Source organism: Arachis ipaensis, chromosome B10 (genome assembly GCF_000816755.2).
Source record: "Arachis ipaensis cultivar K30076 chromosome B10, Araip1.1, whole genome shotgun sequence".
NCBI lineage: Eukaryota > Viridiplantae > Streptophyta > Magnoliopsida > Fabales > Fabaceae > Arachis > Arachis ipaensis.
Window position 1 is genome coordinate 14,555,808 of NC_029794.2, and position 18,982 is coordinate 14,574,789.

General features: G+C 36.0%; 1 protein-coding gene across 2 annotated transcripts in view; it reads left to right on the forward strand.

The window, feature by feature from the left end:
- The window catches only part of LOC107623601 (probable protein S-acyltransferase 22), a 6,851-nt gene continuing 6,167 nt past the window's right edge, over positions 18,299-18,982 (forward strand). Inside the window, exons 1-2 of one of the 2 annotated variants that reach the window (XM_016325932.2) lie at positions 18,299-18,645; positions 18,717-18,830. In XM_016325932.2, the coding sequence (XP_016181418.1) occupies positions 18,517-18,645; positions 18,717-18,830 (243 nt within the window). In that variant the 5' untranslated portion in view covers positions 18,299-18,516. The remainder of the gene's footprint in view (positions 18,646-18,716; positions 18,831-18,982) is intronic. The other variant, XM_016325931.2, reaches the window with a different exon arrangement.

Here is an 18,982-nt window from a genome sequence, read left to right on the forward strand (position 1 = left end):
AATTTTCATGGAGGCGAGAACTTATGTCATTGCTCCCATCTCCATTTATTTGCAAGAGTTGATTCTCAGCCCTGTGAAAATTTCTTAGGTCTTTATTTAGTCCTTTATTACGAGTAACATTTTGGCAGCTTTTTTTCATCCCTAGCACAATGCAAATTCCCAATTCAACCTTAACGGTAAAGTCGGATTTTTGTGTCAAGTTAATTCTACCTGTATAATCCAACACTTAATATATAACGTGAACGTTCATAAAAATATAAATATATGATGAGTGATGAGTGATTGAAGGTTTAAACCAAATTTCTAGCTTTTGCACAAATACTCACTACTAGAAAATTAGTTATTATAGACAAATATTTTCGATAGATTTTATTCCACAGAAATACAGACGAAATTTGCGAGAGATTTTTTGTCAGAAACAAAAAAAATGAATTAGCATAAATTACAGACGGAAAAGAGAATCCTTCAATAATTCTGTCGAAAAAATTAATTTTTTTTGTGGGAAATGGTTACCGATGAAAAATCCGTCTGTAATTAGATAAATAAAAACGCTGCGTTTTATTAAATTATTACAAACAAAAAATATGTCTGTAATTTAAAATATTCCGTCAGAAATGTTGAAATAAGGGTTTTGCTTTAAGCGTGTCTCCTCATTTCACATGATACCTATTCGCGCCTCCACACCCCTCTCTTCCAAACGCTCCATCGGCAGCGCCTCTCCGCCTTGCACCGCCATTGCACTGAACTTCCGTCACACCGAAGCTCCGTCACACCGCCTCCCGGCTCTTCTTCGTGTATTGCTCGCGTCGCTTTGTATCGAACCTTAATGTGCAGAAATCGTAGAAATTGCTCCGTTTTGATCTTGCCTCAACTGTGCAGGTAACTTTAATCTCTTCCACGCCTTTATCACTCTTCCTATTCGCTACTACACTGACGCCATCCTCTCCTCCTGTTCGCCATTTTCCATCGAGCTTTTCTGCATCTCGTCTGATTCACCGCCTTTCCTCGAACTTTGCAGCGCGCTGTCGTCGTTCTAGTCTTGGTATGGTTTCTGTGGTCCAGTTCTTATTGTTTTTGCTGTCCTTTTATGCATGCATAGCTATTTTGTTTTATTTTTCTTTTGCTTTGTTTCTTTCTTTCTTTCTTCTTTGTTTTCCTTCTCGCACTTCTGGATCTGCTACCACTCATAGAATTTTCTATTCCAGAATATCGAGAATCTATCCTCAGATTCGGTTAATTTCTGAACTTATCACTTTCAGTTTTCTAGATTTTTATTTTCATGTTTGAAATACTGATGGGTAGATTTTGTTGTTCAATTAGTTCAATTAATTCATACTGAGGTGCCTCTGAAAACTCCTGAAGCCATTGAAGCATTCAACATGCTGAGCCCTAGCTACAGGAAGAAGATGGAGGAATTGGGGATGGACGAGGACGAATTCTATGAGAAGCAATTTGAGATCAAACGGGAGATTCCAGAGCCTATTGAGATGCTTTAGACGGGTCCTATGGTGGTGCGCTTGCCATCGCAAGATTGGCCGCCACCGGGATGGGAGGTGGATAGGGATGAGTTGGCGTTCATGATCGAGGCACATAAAATGCTGGCCAGAAGAGTGAGTTTGGAACAACTTGAAGGTGGTGTGATTGTGGATGAAGACTATGACGATACTGGTGGGTTTGCATTGGATAGGTACAAGGTGTTCTTGAAGCAGTTTAAGGAATGGGTTGAAGCTAATAGGGATAGGTTGGAGGAGGAATCTTATCTGGTATTTTTGATTTCCTTCCAATTCAATCCAAATGTTACTTACTTTAAGTGTTCATGATATTGATGTATAGGGTGTGCTTTGTTCTGCTTTGGAGAAAATGATTCCTTATTGAAAGAAGAGAAAAGGACAAATAGGTCCCTGACCTTTTATCCTGCGGATATTTTCGTTCCTGACCATTAGAAAATACTTTTAAGTCCTTGACGTCCTTAAAAGTTGGACGGATCAGTCCCTCCATCCAAAAGCCACCATGAGACCCAACGGAAAAGTCTGACGTGGCTCCCCTTTTGCTTACCTGGCATGACGGTTGCTCACGTGGCACGTTAGGGGATTGGAACTTTTGGAAAATGGACAAAGAAGTCCCTGTCACTCAAAATGACATCGTTTAGATCACTGCCCCTTATATACACTGTCATCCTTTTACTTATGTACAATGCCTATTACACCCACACAGTTGTGACAGAATTACATTAAACCCTAAGAAGACCGTACCAACGATGAAATGCAAGAAGACTCTGTTTCTCCCTCCAAAAAAACCACTATCCAGACTGAGAAGTTTCCGGTGTGCATTCGCTGTCGAAGAGGGAGAACCATATAGTGTTGTCTGATTTGCCATTTTTGTCACCGAAGGTAAGAATCCGTTGCACTGCTTAGTGAGTCGATTGTTAGGTTCAATGGTTATGAAAGTATAAACTGTTTTGTGAAAGGATTGTATGTGCATGGTGATAGTAGTAGTAAAAAAAAGTATGTGCGTGGTTCCTATGAAATTGATTCAATGTTAGGGCAAAAGAAAGTTCTTAGTTGATTTCTGTTTCTATTTTTTTGAAGGACATTTCTTTTTGAGTGTACAGTTATTTGATCATTGATTTTTTATTTTTTTTTCAAGATGTTTGATGTGTTTGTAGTGCCAGTTTTCCACCATGGAGGTAGTTTTGTTAGAACGAGTAATGGTTTCCTTGTTTATCAAAATGGGAAGGTAGAGAAGTTTCCCGAAATAGACCTGGATTTTGTGAATTTTGGGGACTTGATCACACTGTTTAAAGGCTTGGGGTACCAATCATACAAGGCAGTTTATTGGTATGACCCAATGAGTGCTGATGTTGAGTCAGGGCTGTAAAGTTTGACAGGGGATGTAGGGATTAATGCCATGCGTGAGAACAAAATGAAGAATGCAAAGTCGAATGAGTTTTACCTGTACTTTGACCACCCTATTGATGAGCCTGAGATTGTGGAGGATGGTGGAAACAAAGGTAAGAGTCCTGTGTTAGAAGATATTCAGAGTTTATCTTCAGATGATGGGTACGAGAGTACGGAGGATGAGCCCTACAAACCTCCACCACCCGAATTTGAAAGTGACAGTGATGAAGGTGATAATAGTGCTGATGACAGAGCAGGCAAGAGGAAGAGAGTTAGTAAGAGAAAGGAAAAAATTGTGTCTCCAAATAAGCCATCTTCAAAGAAGCCAGCTGCAAAGAAGACAGGTGCAAAAAGGAACAGAAGAAGTTGGGTAAAGAAGGGACAAAGCAGTGGCATGGATGTATCTAAGGTGAATAGAAGGCAGCAGGCTAGGACTGGGCCCAATGAGCAACAGCCCAGAAGTGATGTTGGGCCAGGCCCTAACGAGGAGCCCAACAGAGATGCACAACCTAACAGAGATCCAACTGAGGTTCTATGTGAGTGCAGTCCAGGATGATGATGATGACCCCATATATGATTACTATTCTGAGGATTTACACACTTCTATATCATTAGATGATGAATCTAGCATGCAAATATTTCCTGAGTTTAATGATGATTATGCCTTTAGAGAGGACCGGTTTGAATTAAGGACTAGGTTTGCAACCAAAGAGAGATTTAAGGAAGTTGTGAAAGACTCATTCATTGCTGAGGGTAGAGAGCTTAGGTGGATTAAGAATGACAAGGAGAGAGTTAGGGTGGGATGCATGGATGATGAGTGCCCGTGGTTAGTTCATTTGTCATACAACAAATTATTGCAATTCTATCAGGTGAAGACTTACAAAAACGAGCACACATGTGCAAGGGACCTGAGAAGTAACGTGGCTGATCAACATTGGATTAGTAAGAAGGTAGAGAAGAGAATGAGTACACAGCCCCACATGAGAACAAGTGAGGCCATTGACTTTCTGAGAGAGGAATTCTCACTCACTGCACATCCAAAAATGGTCTACAAATCTGTTAAAGAGGCAAGAGAAAAGATAATAGGCAATGAGAGGGAGCAATATAATAATGTGAGGGATTACTTGTTTGAGATTCTAAGAAGTAACCCTGGGTTCAGGGTAGAACTGTGTGTAACACCTATTCCTCAATCCCCTCTTGTGTTTGATAAGCTTTATATAGGTTTAGAGGCATGCAAGCAGAGTTTCAAGAGTATGTAGGCCTCTGATCCACCTTGATGGTTATTTTCAGAAGACATACTATGGTGGACAACTCCTAACAGCAGTGGCCCAAGACACTAATAATCAATTTTATGTTGTTGCTTATGGAGTTGCAAGGTCTGAAACCAAGGAGTCTTGAAAGTGGTTTCTGACTCTACTTCAGAAGGACCTGGGGGGTGTGCGGACTAACGGTTGGAATTTCATGTCCGACCAACAGAAGGTAACATTCATAATTCTTTATTTAGTTGCTACTGATAGGGTATGATTAATAATGTTGAGTTCTGCTTCAGTTGGGGAGCTATTCACTGATAGGGCATGATTAATAATGCAAATGATTAGTAATTACTGGTTCTGTTTAGTGTTGATTTCTTTGTGTACTGTGTTAGGGATTGCTACCTGCATTGAAAGAAGTGATGCCAAATGCCCATTACCGAAACTGTGTGATGCACATTTGGAAAAACTTTATCAACCGGTTTAAGAATTTGTATATTCGGGAGGTGGTTTGGGAATGTACAAAGTGCACCACCATACCCGAATTCAAAGAACAGATGGATAAGCTCATAGGCATTAATCAGGGGGCATGGGAATACCTATCTATGTTTGAGCCAGCTACTTGGGTGAAGGCATATTTCTCACACGGACCAAAAGTGGACAACCTCACAAATAACATGTGTGAGGTGTTCAATGCAAAGATAGTCAACTATAGAAGCAAGCCTATCCTCACAATGTGTGAAAAAATTAGGTGCTATCTGATGAGGAGGATGGTTAAGCATAAAGAGCTACTTGGAAATTATCCTGGAAAGCTCGTACCTGTTCAGCAGAAGAGGATGGAGCGTCTAATAAGGCCTAGCAATAAATGACGTGCAGAGTGGACTGGTGACGACGAATGTAAGGGGTTCGAAGTAAGTCGTAAAGCTACAAAGGTGGACGTGGACCTCATCAGGCAAACTTGCTCATGCAACAAATGGCAGCTCACTGGTTAGTTTTAATTTATTGTTAGGCATTATATCAGTACATGTCCAAGATGTTTTAATTACTGGCTGAATGAGTTATGGTCCATGGTTAGTTATTAATGGTTGATTATGTTCTGGTTCATGATGTCTTCTTCTGATTCGTGCTGTTATTATGTATTAGGCATGCCATGTATCCATGCCATTGCAGCAATAAGGAAGAGGCATGATCATCCGAAGGATTATGTGCATCCATGGTTATGCATGGAGTCAATACACAAGACATATGCTCATTGTATTCAGCCTGTGCCAAGTGAGGAGTTTTGGACAAGGACTGAGTATTCAAGGCCGGATCCTCCCATCATAAAGAGACCAATAGGCAGGCCAAAAGTGCACAATAGACAGAAGGATCCAGCTGAGCCAATGATGCAGCAAGATGAAAAGCTGAAGAGGTCATTCAAAGTCACTTGTAGTAAGTGTGGTGCAACGGGACATAACTACAAGACTTGCAAAGGTGCTCCATCTGACCCCAACTGGAAACCTAAGACGAGGAAGGCTAAGAAAGGTTCCACATCTCAGGCATTGGCAGTCCTCCCACTGTCACAGTCAGCTCCAACTGATAGTGTAAGATATTTGCTGAAGGAGTAATCTGTCTTATTTCTTTATTGTCAGGGATTTATGTGTCTTATTTCTTAGTGTTTAGCTATATCATGTGTCTGATTCCTGTATGCTAAGGACTGTTTGTGTCTATTTACTCTTCGGACAGGATGCTCCATCTAGTCAGGATCATAACATACCTAGTCAGCAACTTATTCCTGGTGTAAGTTATTGAATTTCAAAGTGAATTGTTGATTAATCAATGACTAATTTATCTAATCTTTATGACTATTTGAAATACATCTCAACCCAGGTCTCAAGTTCTGTCACCCCAGGTCCTTCTATCCCTGTGGCAGCAACACCAGTAGCATCCCAAGTCAGGCCAGGTCCAGTAACTAGAAGGACACCGTTTAGGCCTCCTCTCCAAGTTTTATCTACAACCCACCAAAAAGCTCAAGCAACTGCATCAAAGATGAGGCCCAAGCAAAAGATATTCAGGCCACCAGCTCCACAATGCCCCAGTCCACTCCCACCCCAAAGTCAGCCGAATCCACCTGGCCCACATCCACCTCAAGTCATCCCAGGACCAAGTGCAGTAGCTACCCAGGAGACATTAGCAGCAGCAAGCACGACCATAACTAGCCTATTCAAATTCATCCCTAATCCACCTTCCATCGTGCCAAAGAAGTGTAGAACTGTGTGACTTTGGGCATTCCACTATGCCTTGTAATAGCTTTTAGTAAACTTGGTTTTGCATTTTGGCTAATACTTATTTCTAGACATCCTCGAATTAGGATCTGTAATTTTGTGTTTGAGGCTGACTTTTGTCATGTTAAGCTTCATCAAACTCTGCACTTTAGGAGACTTGTTCATTTTGGGAAGCTTTAGGAAACTCTTTATGTTATCGAACATCAATTTTCATTGTTTATGTATGCTACTATTAAGCCTAGTTCTTCAGCATTTCCATGTTTATGTACATATTCAAAACATAATTTGAACATACTGATATTATAACCAGAGTTGCATTTAGATTACAGGATGCATAACTTGCCAAAATGACATGATTCAATACATAAGAAAAACCTAGAACATCCCATTCTCTATCATGATTTTTATAATTCATCTCTCAAGCAATAGATACATAAAAAGCAACAAAAACAGCACATATAATTACAGTAATACACCAAGCTAATGGGTTGTTCTTCTTCTCCAAAGCAATAATCTTCTCCTCCAAAATAGCCATTCTATGATTTAATTCCTCTTCCTCTTCTACAACTTCAACATGTTTTTCACCCAAATGTTTACTGTCACAGATGCAACAATTGCTTCCTATTCTGGCAAGATGCTCATCGACCCAAACAAAAAATTTGCAATGAGGTACCTTTCCCTGTCAAAATCTCCAAGATCAGATACTGTTTGCAACCATCTCAGATCAAACCAAAGACAAAAAATTTTAACTTACCTTATAGAATGGATAACCCAAGAAGATTCTGTTAGGGTTGCTAATGGTCTTCGACATATACATTATTGTATAAACTCCGCAGAAGCATCTTGGGGTGACGGCGTTATTTAGATCTCCAATATGAACAGCAAATGGAACTGAGCTTCAAGCAGATTTTTCTTGTCTAACTCCACTTACGCTTCTTCTTGAGGTTGATGATGCCCCCTTGGTAGCCATTGTTGAAATACGTAGAACTCTTCTCCTCACCACCAGCCACCACCCTAAACGAATAACCCAAATGAATTTGAAGATTAGGGCAGTGATCTAAACGATGTCGTTTTAAGCGACAGGGACTTCTTTGTCTATTTTCCAAAAGCTCCAATCTCCTAACGTGCCACGTGAGCAGTCGCCATGCCAGGTAAGTAGAAGGGGAGCCACGTCAGACTTTTCTGTTGGGTCTGACGGTGGCTTTTGGACGGAGGGACTGATCCGTCCAACTTTTAAGGACGTTAGGGACTTAAAAGTATTTTCCAATGGTCAGGAACAAAAATGTCCGCGGGATAAAAGTTCATGGACCAATTTGTCCTTTTCTTTTGAAAAAAAAAGTTAGGAAAAAATCCAAATACTGATTTGTTGAGTTAAGAAATTAACTAAATTAATTAGTGATGACAAATATTATTTAATTGGGCAAAATAAATAATTAAATATTGATTGTTTATAATTATATGAAGCTAATTATTTATTGTTGCAATACTGCAGCCCAAATGAAATGGAAAATGAAACAAGGCTGATGGGTTGACAACTCAAACGAAGCCCAAAAGAAAACAAAGAAAGGAACCAACGGGCCAAGCAAATCAAACCCGATCCAAGCCCGTGTCCACAAAGAAAGTTAGGTATTACTTGAAAAATTTGAACTGTGAGCTAACATTTTCCTGCAGGATTTATAATGACATTTTTTGTTGATCTTACTTATTATCCACCCTTGATGACAAAAGAGGGAGTAATAGGTGCAATAGCTGGAATGCTGAATGCTAAATTGATTAAAGTTGATTTTGATTACTATTTTTTGTGGATTTTATTTGACTGCTGCAGATTTTAATAATCTTGATTTGTAAATATTGTGAACTATTGGGAATGAGGTTGGAAAATTGCTTTTATGATATGTTGCTGTCTTGACCCTAACCCTGATGTGTTAATGCCCTATTTTAGCTATTAAAACTATCACTGTTTGCTGCATTTTTGGTTAGTATATAGCATCTGTTTGGTTTTATATAAGCATATGTAAACAGGAAAGAAGAGAAGAGCATAAATCCAGGGGGAGCTAATCTTGAAAAGAAAAGGGGGAGCAACATAAAAGCAAATGACAAAAATCAAAAGGAGTTTCTAAACCTTACTCAAACTCATTCCTTTTGCTTATTGCTTAAATTATATTTGTCATCAAGGGAGAGATTGTTGAGTTAAGAAATTAACTAAATTAATTAGTGATGACAAACATTATTTAATTGGACAAAATAAATAATTAAATGTTGATTGTTTATAATTATATGAAGCTAATTATTTCTTGTTACAATACTGCAGCCCAAATGAAATAGAAAATGAAACAAGGCTGATGGGTTGACAACTCAAACGAAGCCCAAAAGAAAACAAAGAAAGGAACCAACGGGACAAGCAAATCAAACCCGATCCAAGCCCGTGTCCATAAATCCAAGTTAATCCCACAAAGTTTCTCATACAAGATTGAAGTCTTCACTCTCCCTCTCACTTGCTTTCACCAAAGCAACGTTCTTCTCTCCTCTGTCTTAGTTAAATCACAAACTCAGAAAAGTGAGAAAGAGAAAGAGAAAGCTTCTTCCCTAAGGTGATCATCAAAGAAGCAAGAAAGAGAAAGTCCAAGCTTGAAACACAGAAGTCTAATCAGCAAATTCAAACCATATCAAGCTTAGGTTAAAGGTAACCCATTTCCTTTTACATGCAACACACTTTCTTCTCTTCATCTTCAACTCTCTATCACTCCGTTTTGAGCTATATGAAAAAGAGAATTTATGTTCTTCACTGCTGTAAATCCACGGTCTCAAACATGTCTTGGAGACTAAGTTGGTTTTCAAAGGCTCAGATCAAGTTGACCATTGGAAGACTCTTGTGGTTGCTGCTTTATGGCTTTCGGTCAAGATGGAGAAGTCAGAAGCAAAGTTTCTACTCGTTTAATGAGAAAATGTGAGTTTGTGGGTTTGTGAAGCTCAAGGCTCAAGAAGTTGACCTAGGAAGATGAACCCAGCAACATGCAAGGAGATAAAAGAGGTTTGTTATTCATTCAGAAGCCAAGGAGAGATAACCCAGTGTATTGAGGTTTTGTTCTGTGAAGTTGCTCTCTGAAGAAATTCATCTACTTGGACAGTGCTTTCTTTCAAAGAAGCATTTCGCCAAAAATAAAGAACTGAATCAGAGACATGATTAACTGGTTTATCACATAGCAAAGAGGCTGTTGATGAAGTCAATCTCCTTCATGTTTTACAGATTGTAATGTACTTTTCTATGTTTATCTTTCTGTAATTTCTTGTGAGAAAAGGCATTGTGAGAAAGCTCAAGTAAAAGCCATGAGTAGAAAAAGGCTGAGTGATACACTTGAGAGAAAAACCTAGAGTTATTTTCTGATTTCTTTAGGTATGTCTATGTCTTGTATCTTGTACCTATGAGGTATCCCTTTCTTAGTTGGGTTAGCACTAAGAGTGAATAGTTAGGTATTAACATACCCAATGTCAAGTTAGGTTAGAACTTGAGTGTGAAAGGATTGGGTCAATCCTGTGAAATTGGTATATGTAATACTGTTAACTATAGTGAAAATTCTTCCATAGTTGTGGAGGAGACTGGACGTAGGTTGCATAGCACAAGGCAACCGAACCAGGATACATGCTGGTGTTAGCTTTTCTCTTCTCTGCTGTGTTCTGTTTTCTGATATTCATGAGACAAAAATAAATTATCTCATAAATTTTCGCTGCTGAGTACAAATAGAATCAGAATTGAAAGTTTGTTTTAAAGGGTCATAACAGCAACTTAAAAAGAAGACATAGATTCAACCCCCCTTCTCTAAACCTACCACAACCTTCATGATTATTTTAAAAGATTTATTTATGTAAAAAGTGGTCTTTCTTTCGATAAGGAAAGTCATTTTTTGCTAAAATAAGCTGAAGCTTATAAATTCATGATAAAGATTGAGTCCATGGATCAAGTGATTAAACACTTATTTTATTTAAATGAAGTCTCTGGGTGAAGAGCTTTACCAATGCCTCAGAAGTGTTATTGAGTTTTCCTTCCCTGTGGCTGATCCATACCTCAGAAGGTCAATAAGGATAGAAACCAATGCTCTGCTGTTCCTTATCTCTTGTAGCCCTTGAGAGCAACCAAGAAGAGAAGCAAGCACAGCCAATGCATCATCAGTGATACCGGCCTTATCATCCATCAGCAACTCAATCAGCTCTATATTGCAAATTTATTTTGTTTTAATTTTTCAGTTAAAATTGTACTTATTTATTTATATGTTTATTTTAATAAGCTGCATTTCATTGCATTGTGGAGTGTTATTTATTTATTTATTTTTTGGTGCTAGAATGGGAGTCTCAGTGTAAAATAGATTCTTTATTTATTTATTTTAAATTTAATTTTCTTGTGAAGCTAGCTGATTCTATTACATTCTATTTTGATTTTTTTTAAAATAACTATTTGCACTCCACTATTATATTACCTCTTTCGTGGTGTTTAAATCCAAAATTTCCATTAAAAAACATGTTATCTGATGAGTGGGATTATTTGCTCTTAGGGACCACTCACATCAAGATGCACAAAACAACTTTTTTTAAAGATTATGCATGAGAATGTGACAAGTGTCCTCACTTGTATTTTGGTTTATTTGAACCGGTTATTATAAAAAAAAACTAAATTTTATAACTAAACCTTATAGATAGAATCGATTCGTTTGGATCATTTTAACCGATTTTTTTACTTTTACATTAAAAATAAAATTTTTGGACAAATACAATTTTGGGCTTGGACAGTTTATGTTAAAAACACAATGAAAAGAGCCAAAAATTGATCCTTACATCTCACAAAAAAAAATCCATTACAAATTATGCATTAGTTTGCAGGTTCCTATTATTTTTCAGTTTGAAGGTGCTGCAAAGTCTCTTGCTGCTGGTGTTGGTAAATCCATGGAATGTCACAGAGGTTGCTGCTTCTATTGGTTATGCATTGGATATGTCAGCTGATGAAAGAAAAAAATGGCATTACAGAACAAAGCAAATTATGATGAAATCGGTAATTGCAGCATAGCAGAGCTTCCTGGAGAAGATGAAATCAGTAGCAGCAGCAAGGAAGAAGAATCGGCACAGAAGAGGAGGAATTATGATGCCGCTGAGAAATTGAGTGTTAACTAGACTCCAAAAACGGTGATGAACCTCGGACAAAACAGCATCACCGCCGGCGAAGATCCAGGCAAAGGCGAGGAAGCAGGCTAACGGAGGCATCAATTGGATGGGAAATGGCGAGGAGGCAAGTCGCATATTAGGAAATGGAGTTCTCTCATCGCATCGCTGGGTCCCTCATCCAAATCGCTGCGTCGCCGGAGCACCAACACGGACAGACCCGTGGGAAGAAGACGAACTGAACTAAGCAAGAGAAGGAGAAGTGGCGCTACAGAAAGGAGGAATGGGACTTGAGACGACCGTTTGGGACACGAGGAGCTGCAAGAGAGTAGAAGTTGGATGGAATCTGCGATAAGGGAGAAGAACCAATCAACGAAACCAGACAACCAGCACCTCTGGCTCGAGGAAGAAGGAGATCGATGCAGATCTTCTGGGTTGGGTTGGGTGGGGCTCAGGAGGATTTTTCGGTTGGTAAAAAAAATTAAGCATGCCAAGGACTGGTTTATTTAAACCGAATGGCGTTGAATTTGGTTTAAAAAATCGAGTTTGGAGAATAATAATTAATCGGTTATTAAAAATTTACTAATCACAGTGTGACACGTTACTAACTTTAAAAAAAGTTGTTTCATGCATCTTGATGTGAGTCTCCCCCTTGCTCTTATTAGAGACATTATTGTTAGACTTTGTTATCTGTATTTGATTCCAACACCTTGGCTTTGTGTCATGTTGAAGTTACTCGCATTGAAGCAAGGAGTGAAAGGTTTGACATGTTTAAGCACCTCGACATCAATTCTGAGTTATATCCATTAAAGGTTGGTCAGAAATTCGCGCTCTTGCTTGTTCCACGCTTAATCCGGATGGAACACCAGACACTGGGTATTATGTTCAGGTAAATTGTTGTCATGTCTAATCTTCTTGTTTAGGTAAATGGTTTGTTCCAAGTTCCAACGCTTATTCATCTGTTTTCTTTGTTCTCATGCTAGTTTTTTTTTTATCTCCCATTATCGGATCTATGTGTTCTATCTTAATTGAAGTCAAATTACAACATAGAACGGAACCCAAAGTTCAAAGTAGTTGTGAATAATTTCTGGTGGAATAATTTATCTGGATAAACCCTAGGATTGTGATTTAATTGGAGGTAAGTTTTTTCTTCTTCAAGCTTTTAATGAATAATATGTTTATTTATGTAATTTTTGGGTTTCTTTTTTTTAATTTACGGTGTATTTGATGGAGTAAATTTAAAAAACAAACTTAAAGTATTCATTTTGCAATGAAAAAATCTAAAAAAAAAATTCTATTTTACCTTACTAACAAATTTATAGACAGATTTTCTGTCTGTATTTAGAGTTTGGAATTATTTTTCAAGGCTCCAATTACCGACGAAAAATCTGTCGAAAAATCTGACGCTAGTTGCCGATAGAAAATCCGTCGAAAAATCTGTCTCTAATTATCGACGAAAAATCTGTCGAAAATCTGTCTCTAATTACCGACGAAAATCCATCAGAAAGTTTGACGTTTTAGGGAAATGGAGGGGAGAATTTATCGAGGGAAAATATGTCGGTAACTGATAAAAATCTGTCGGTAAATTACCGACGAAAAAAATCTATCGATAAATGATTTCCAACGAGACTTTTACAGAGGGACAAAATTCGTTGGTAACAAAAAATTCATCTGTAATAAAGACCAAACCTGTCTGTAAATCTGTCTGTATTAAGCAATTTTCTAGTTGTGACTTAGTGCCACCAAACTAGTAATTCTTGCTAATCACACATAAAAATATTTGATAGATTAAACTATTAAAATGGTACCTGAAAGTTCACATTACTGACAAAAAAAACATAAAAAAGATGCTAACGACAAATGAGTTCTCGAAAGATTTAAAGACGTGATAAAAAGAACTAGATATTAAATATATATTCTAAAAAAAAGATTTTAGAGATCGAATTTTGATGTAAATTTTTGCAATCATTATTAGCGAAATAAAATCTTTTCATCCTTAAATTTTGGTAATTTTATGTCAAGTGATTCTTTTTAAAAGAAAATTGTGAATGATTACATACTTTTGAAAAATAAAAAGAAAAATCTAGAGATCAAATTATGCTTTGAATTTTTTTGTTCCCTTTCTAAATATTTATTCAAATATTGTCACAAAAAATTAGATCAAATGGATAAGTCGTTTGCTAAATATATAAAAATTATTTTGTCACTTACAAAAATATATATATAATATTTATTAATTATTTTTTTTATATTTTAAAATTATTTAGGAGCTGTTTTGTCGATAACATTATTTTTTAAGAACTTTTTATTAGCACCTAAATCTTTCGAGTACCAAATTAGTAGTTAACTTATATTTGATATTATGAAACATGGAAGAACTAAATTTTGTGTGAAAATAAATTTATTTTTTATGGGTATAATAAAGTAGAGTTAGAAATGACAAAAAAAATCCAAATCTACGGTATTCGTAGAAATTATTTGACGGAAGACTAGTAGAGACCTGCAAAATCTTCACGGGGCTCGTCCCTGCAAATAAATGGGAACTGAAGCATGGATTGATGTACCTGCTCCATGGAGACCCCAAAATTTTTGCAAAAAAAATTTACGTCATGCCCGTTTATATATATATATATATATATATATAATAGTTACGGTGACTATAAAGTATTATTAAAACTAAAGTTACACATTTTTTTACATTTTGGTAACACTTTTTTAGCAACACCTTTTAAAAAGTATTGCTAAATAATAAAAAAAATTATTTTAATTTTAGCAATACTTTTAAAACACCATAACTACCGTAACATAGCTCCAATTCATTCAATCTAATCCAAATCGAAAATCGATTAAAATAGCACTAATTTAGATTTGATTGGATTATATTTTTGGCAAATTCAATATACCATTGATACTTGTTATACCATTTTTAGTTATTTAAGATTTGATTTTAAAACTTGTTATGTATATTTTATTTTTTAATCCAAATTCCTTAAAATTGGATTTGATTGGATCGAACTGTCTAGAAAAAAAATCACCCAATCTAAATCGCATGATGTATGAGCATTTTTTAGTAGTTTCCTTAGTTAATTCTCTTAATGAAGTTAGTAGTTTCTCTCTAAATATATTGCATTTTAGTCAAGATACTTTGAGTGCTTTGCTTTCTATGTTTTGTAGAAGATTATTGAAGATTTAGAGAGGAAGCCAACTCAAGAAGGAAGCAAAGTCAGAAAAGTAAAAACAGAAAATAGGCAAAAACAGAAAGGGGGTAAGCAAAGGCATGGCATGTCACTTTCTCACACGCCACCTACACACACTAAGGCTCGAATGCAATGGCGTGCCATGCCATCTACACGCCCAAGTAAGAAAGCACTCCCATGGGCAACCAAGTTCCAGAGGGCCAAATTCAAGCACCCATCGAAGGCATCCCATGCTCAGACACGCCCAAATCACTATGCATTGGCGTGCCATGCCCAACCATTGGTGTATATGCCGGGCCAAACTCCAAGAGACCAAGATGGTGCAACTTTTGAAGGCGTGCCACACCGTGAAATGCTCTCTACACGCCAAGCAAAGTAGCACTCTCAAAGAACACTAAAGAGCTTGGCATGCCACACCCTCTATATGTCTATGCAATCTTGTTCTGGGCCAACTTCCAGTGATCTAAAAAGAGTCTTGGCATGCCACTTCTCCTTCACCAAGTGTCACACCAGTTCACTCAAGTCTAAGATTAAGTTGCAAGCCCATAATTTCAATGAGAAAAACACACCCAACTTTGAATTTCAAGAATGAAGTGAAAATCATCTTTAATTAAGATTATTTATGAAATATTTTATTTTGATTTTATTTTAAATTTGAAAGTAGGTTTAAATTAGAATATAAATAAGTCCAAAGAATTTTTCGGAGGACAGCTTAGCTTATCTGCATTATTTGAAATCCTTATTTTTGTTCTGTACTATGAGTCACTAATCTCCTCTATCAAGGTTAGGAGGTCTGTTCATTATGATGGACTAATGTTATTACTTTTTTACTTTTGATTAATGCATTGATATTTTTCTCAAGAAGCAAATTTTCGTTCTTCATTACAAGGGTTTAAAATTATTGAAAAATAATTCTAATCTGATTGAATTCTGTTATCATCTAGCAAAAGTTGGTTATTGGAATTGAGTTGAAACTTCTTCTCATAATTCTTTAAGTTTCTAAAATTAATTTTGATAAGTGACATAAAATCAATTAGGATTAATATTTAAGAATTGTGTCGCTTGAATCAGAGATTGTGCCTAATCTCTTGTCATAATTAATTGATCAAGAAATTGACAGTTTATTAGGTTAAGAGAAATTGAATTACTGAGGAATTGAAATTTGGTTAATTATGGTTTGCCATGGATACATTTTTACATAATCAAAGTAGATAATAAGAAGCATTTTTTCTGAAATCTAAATATCTCCAAAGCCTTAATATTTTTAATCATATTACTCTCTCTGATCATTATTGCTTGCTTTCTTTTAAATTCTCTGTTTGGATGCTGAATACCTCTTAAACCAAACTTTCAATTTGTCTAATTAAAAAATTAATTAACCATCGCTTTCTCAATCCATTAATCCTCGTAAAAACGATAATTCATTCTCTATGGTATTACTTAATACGATTCGGTGCACTTGCCGAATTTTAAAAATCATCCATAAAATTTTTAGCACTGTTGTCAGGAATTAATAGAGATTGACAATATACCAGTTGATTGATTCTCTAAATTAGACCTTTTTTCTTTTTGTTTTTACCTCACTTAAAATTCCTTTCACTCTAACGTTGAAAATTCTAAATTTCCTTGTTGTTTATGTGTTATATGCAGAGCAATAAGGACAAGGAGCCTCTTTAGCTCGATCCTGAAATAGAGCTAACTCTTTAACGGTTGAGAAAGAAAAATAGAAACTAGAAGGTTGTGGAAGAAGTGGAAGCCATGGCAGTAGAAGCAAAAAATCCTAGGACTTTGGGTGACTACACCACACCCACTTTCAGAAGTTGTAGAAGTAGCATAATGAGGCCTATTATTGAAGCAAACAACTTTGAATTGAAGTCCGCGCTTATTTAATTGGTGCAACAAAATCAATTCAGAAATGGCACATAGCTAGTTTTTTATTGATATGTGACATTGTCAAGAGCAACGAAGTCTCTCCCGACGCCTACAAACTAAGGCTATTCCCATTTTTTATGAGGGATAGAGCCAAGAAGTAGCTCCAAACTCAACCACTGAAAAGTATTTTAACGTGAGAGGATTTGGTCAATAAGTTCTTAACTAAATTTTTTTCACTACAGAAGTTGGCAAAGTTGAGACATGACATTCAAACCTTCACTCAGAAGGATGGAGAGTCTCTATATGAAATCTGGAAGAGATACAAGGTTCATTTGTGAATTAATTGATATTCACTTGATGCTGCTGATAAGTATTGACCAAATTTTTTATTACTTAAGTAATTTTGATTTATTTCTTAGTTTAATTGATGTTCATTTGAATCTAGAAATAAATTGTATATGTTTTTGTTGATGATTTAGTCTTTTGACTGCTTGTTCAAAATTGAACTAATTTCGGTTCATTTGTGTGTTAATTGAAATTCACTTGATGCTGCTGATAAGTATTGACAAAATTTTTTATTCTTTAAGTAATTTCGGTTCATTTCTTAGTTTATTTGAGGTTCATTTGGATCCAGAAATGAATTCGATGTGTTTATATTAATTGAGGTTTATTTGATGCTACTGATAAATAATGACCAAATTTTTTAGTAAAGAATAATGAAATTATTCATTATCACTTTATTCAATTGCATTAAATTCCACTCTATTCCATTTAATTAGTTCGGATTTGAACAAGCAGTAAAAATAACTCAATTATCAACAAAACACACATCAAATTCATTTCTGGATCCAAATGAACCTCAATTAAACTAAGAAATAAACCGAAATTACTTAAGGAATAAAAAATTTGGTTAATACTTATCACCAGTATCAAGAGAACCTCAATTAGCACACAAATGAACCGAAATCAGTTCAAATTTAAACAAATAGTAAAAAAGACTCAATCATTAACAAAAACATATAGAATTTATTTCTGGATCCAAATGAACCTCAATTAAACTAAGAAATGAACTGAAATTACTTAAGGAATAAAAAATTTGGTCAATACTTATCAGCAGCATCAAGTGAACCTTAATTAATACACAAATGAATCGAAATAAATTAAGAAATGAAACAAAATTATTTAATGATAACATCAGAGAAAATCAAAACTAATAAAGATGTTTGTAAAATGTTGGTATTATTGGTTATGACAATAATAAAAGAAGAAAAGAAAAAAAAGAAGACGCAATATTGGAGAAGAAGAAAAAGAATCTGCATACGCGAATTTAGAAGAAAGAGGAGGTAATGTAAAAAGTTGTTATAATAACTTGGTTAGACTTAGTTAAATATTTTATTTGGATGTAGAATTTTATTGTTAGAATTATAGATTATTTTTCTATTATTTGAACTAGTTCATCAGCTATCATCGAGCCAAACTTAAACTTACAAAATAGACTCAATTATTAATAAACTGAGCCATAAACTAAATTTTTGTGAGCTAAACTTAAACTTGGTCTAATTCAACTCGACTCAACTCATTTCCGCCCTCCCCTTTAACCTTAGCCTTTCTCTTCGATGAATGGTGTTAAGATTTGTTTGTCTTTAAGTGAACCAAACAAACCTTGCTTCACTGTATACTCTTCTCAATAACAAGACCTCTCTCTCTCTCTCTCTCTGATCTCTCTCTCTCTCTCTCTCTCTCCCTGTTACATCTTTTTCTGCCAGCATTTCCCTTTGGTTCCTACCAACATGCCACTCCAACAAGTTAAAGTTCTTTTGTTGGTTCCGGAGTAAATCAGTAACTTTTCACTCCTTGGCTACTTGAAAACAAACTTAACGCGAAGCGAATGATAACAGTGCTCTATAGTTCTTTTTGTTTTCTGCATTTTGTGCTCTACATTTCTACATTCTTCATTTTCTTTAAAGAAGAAAAAATGAGGAAGCATGGATGGCAGCTACCTTATCATCCCCTCCAGGTAATCCTAAAGTTTTGATTTTCACTCTTTCTTTTGAAGAATCAATTCATGGTGTGTTTCTAAATGTGAAGGTGGTGGCTGTTGCTGTGTTTTTGGCTCTGGGGTTTGCATTCTATGTGTTCTTTGCACCTTTTGTTGGGAAGAAGATGTATCAGTATATTATTATGGGACTCTACACGCCACTGGTATATTTCAAATCTTTTCAACTTTAACTCCGTGGAAGTGATGAGATCTGTGATTACTGTTGCTGATTAATGTATCTGTGATATTGTCTACAATCTGGTTATTTTCATCATGATGCTGCCATGGACCTGTCTCCTGTCTCTATTTTAATGGT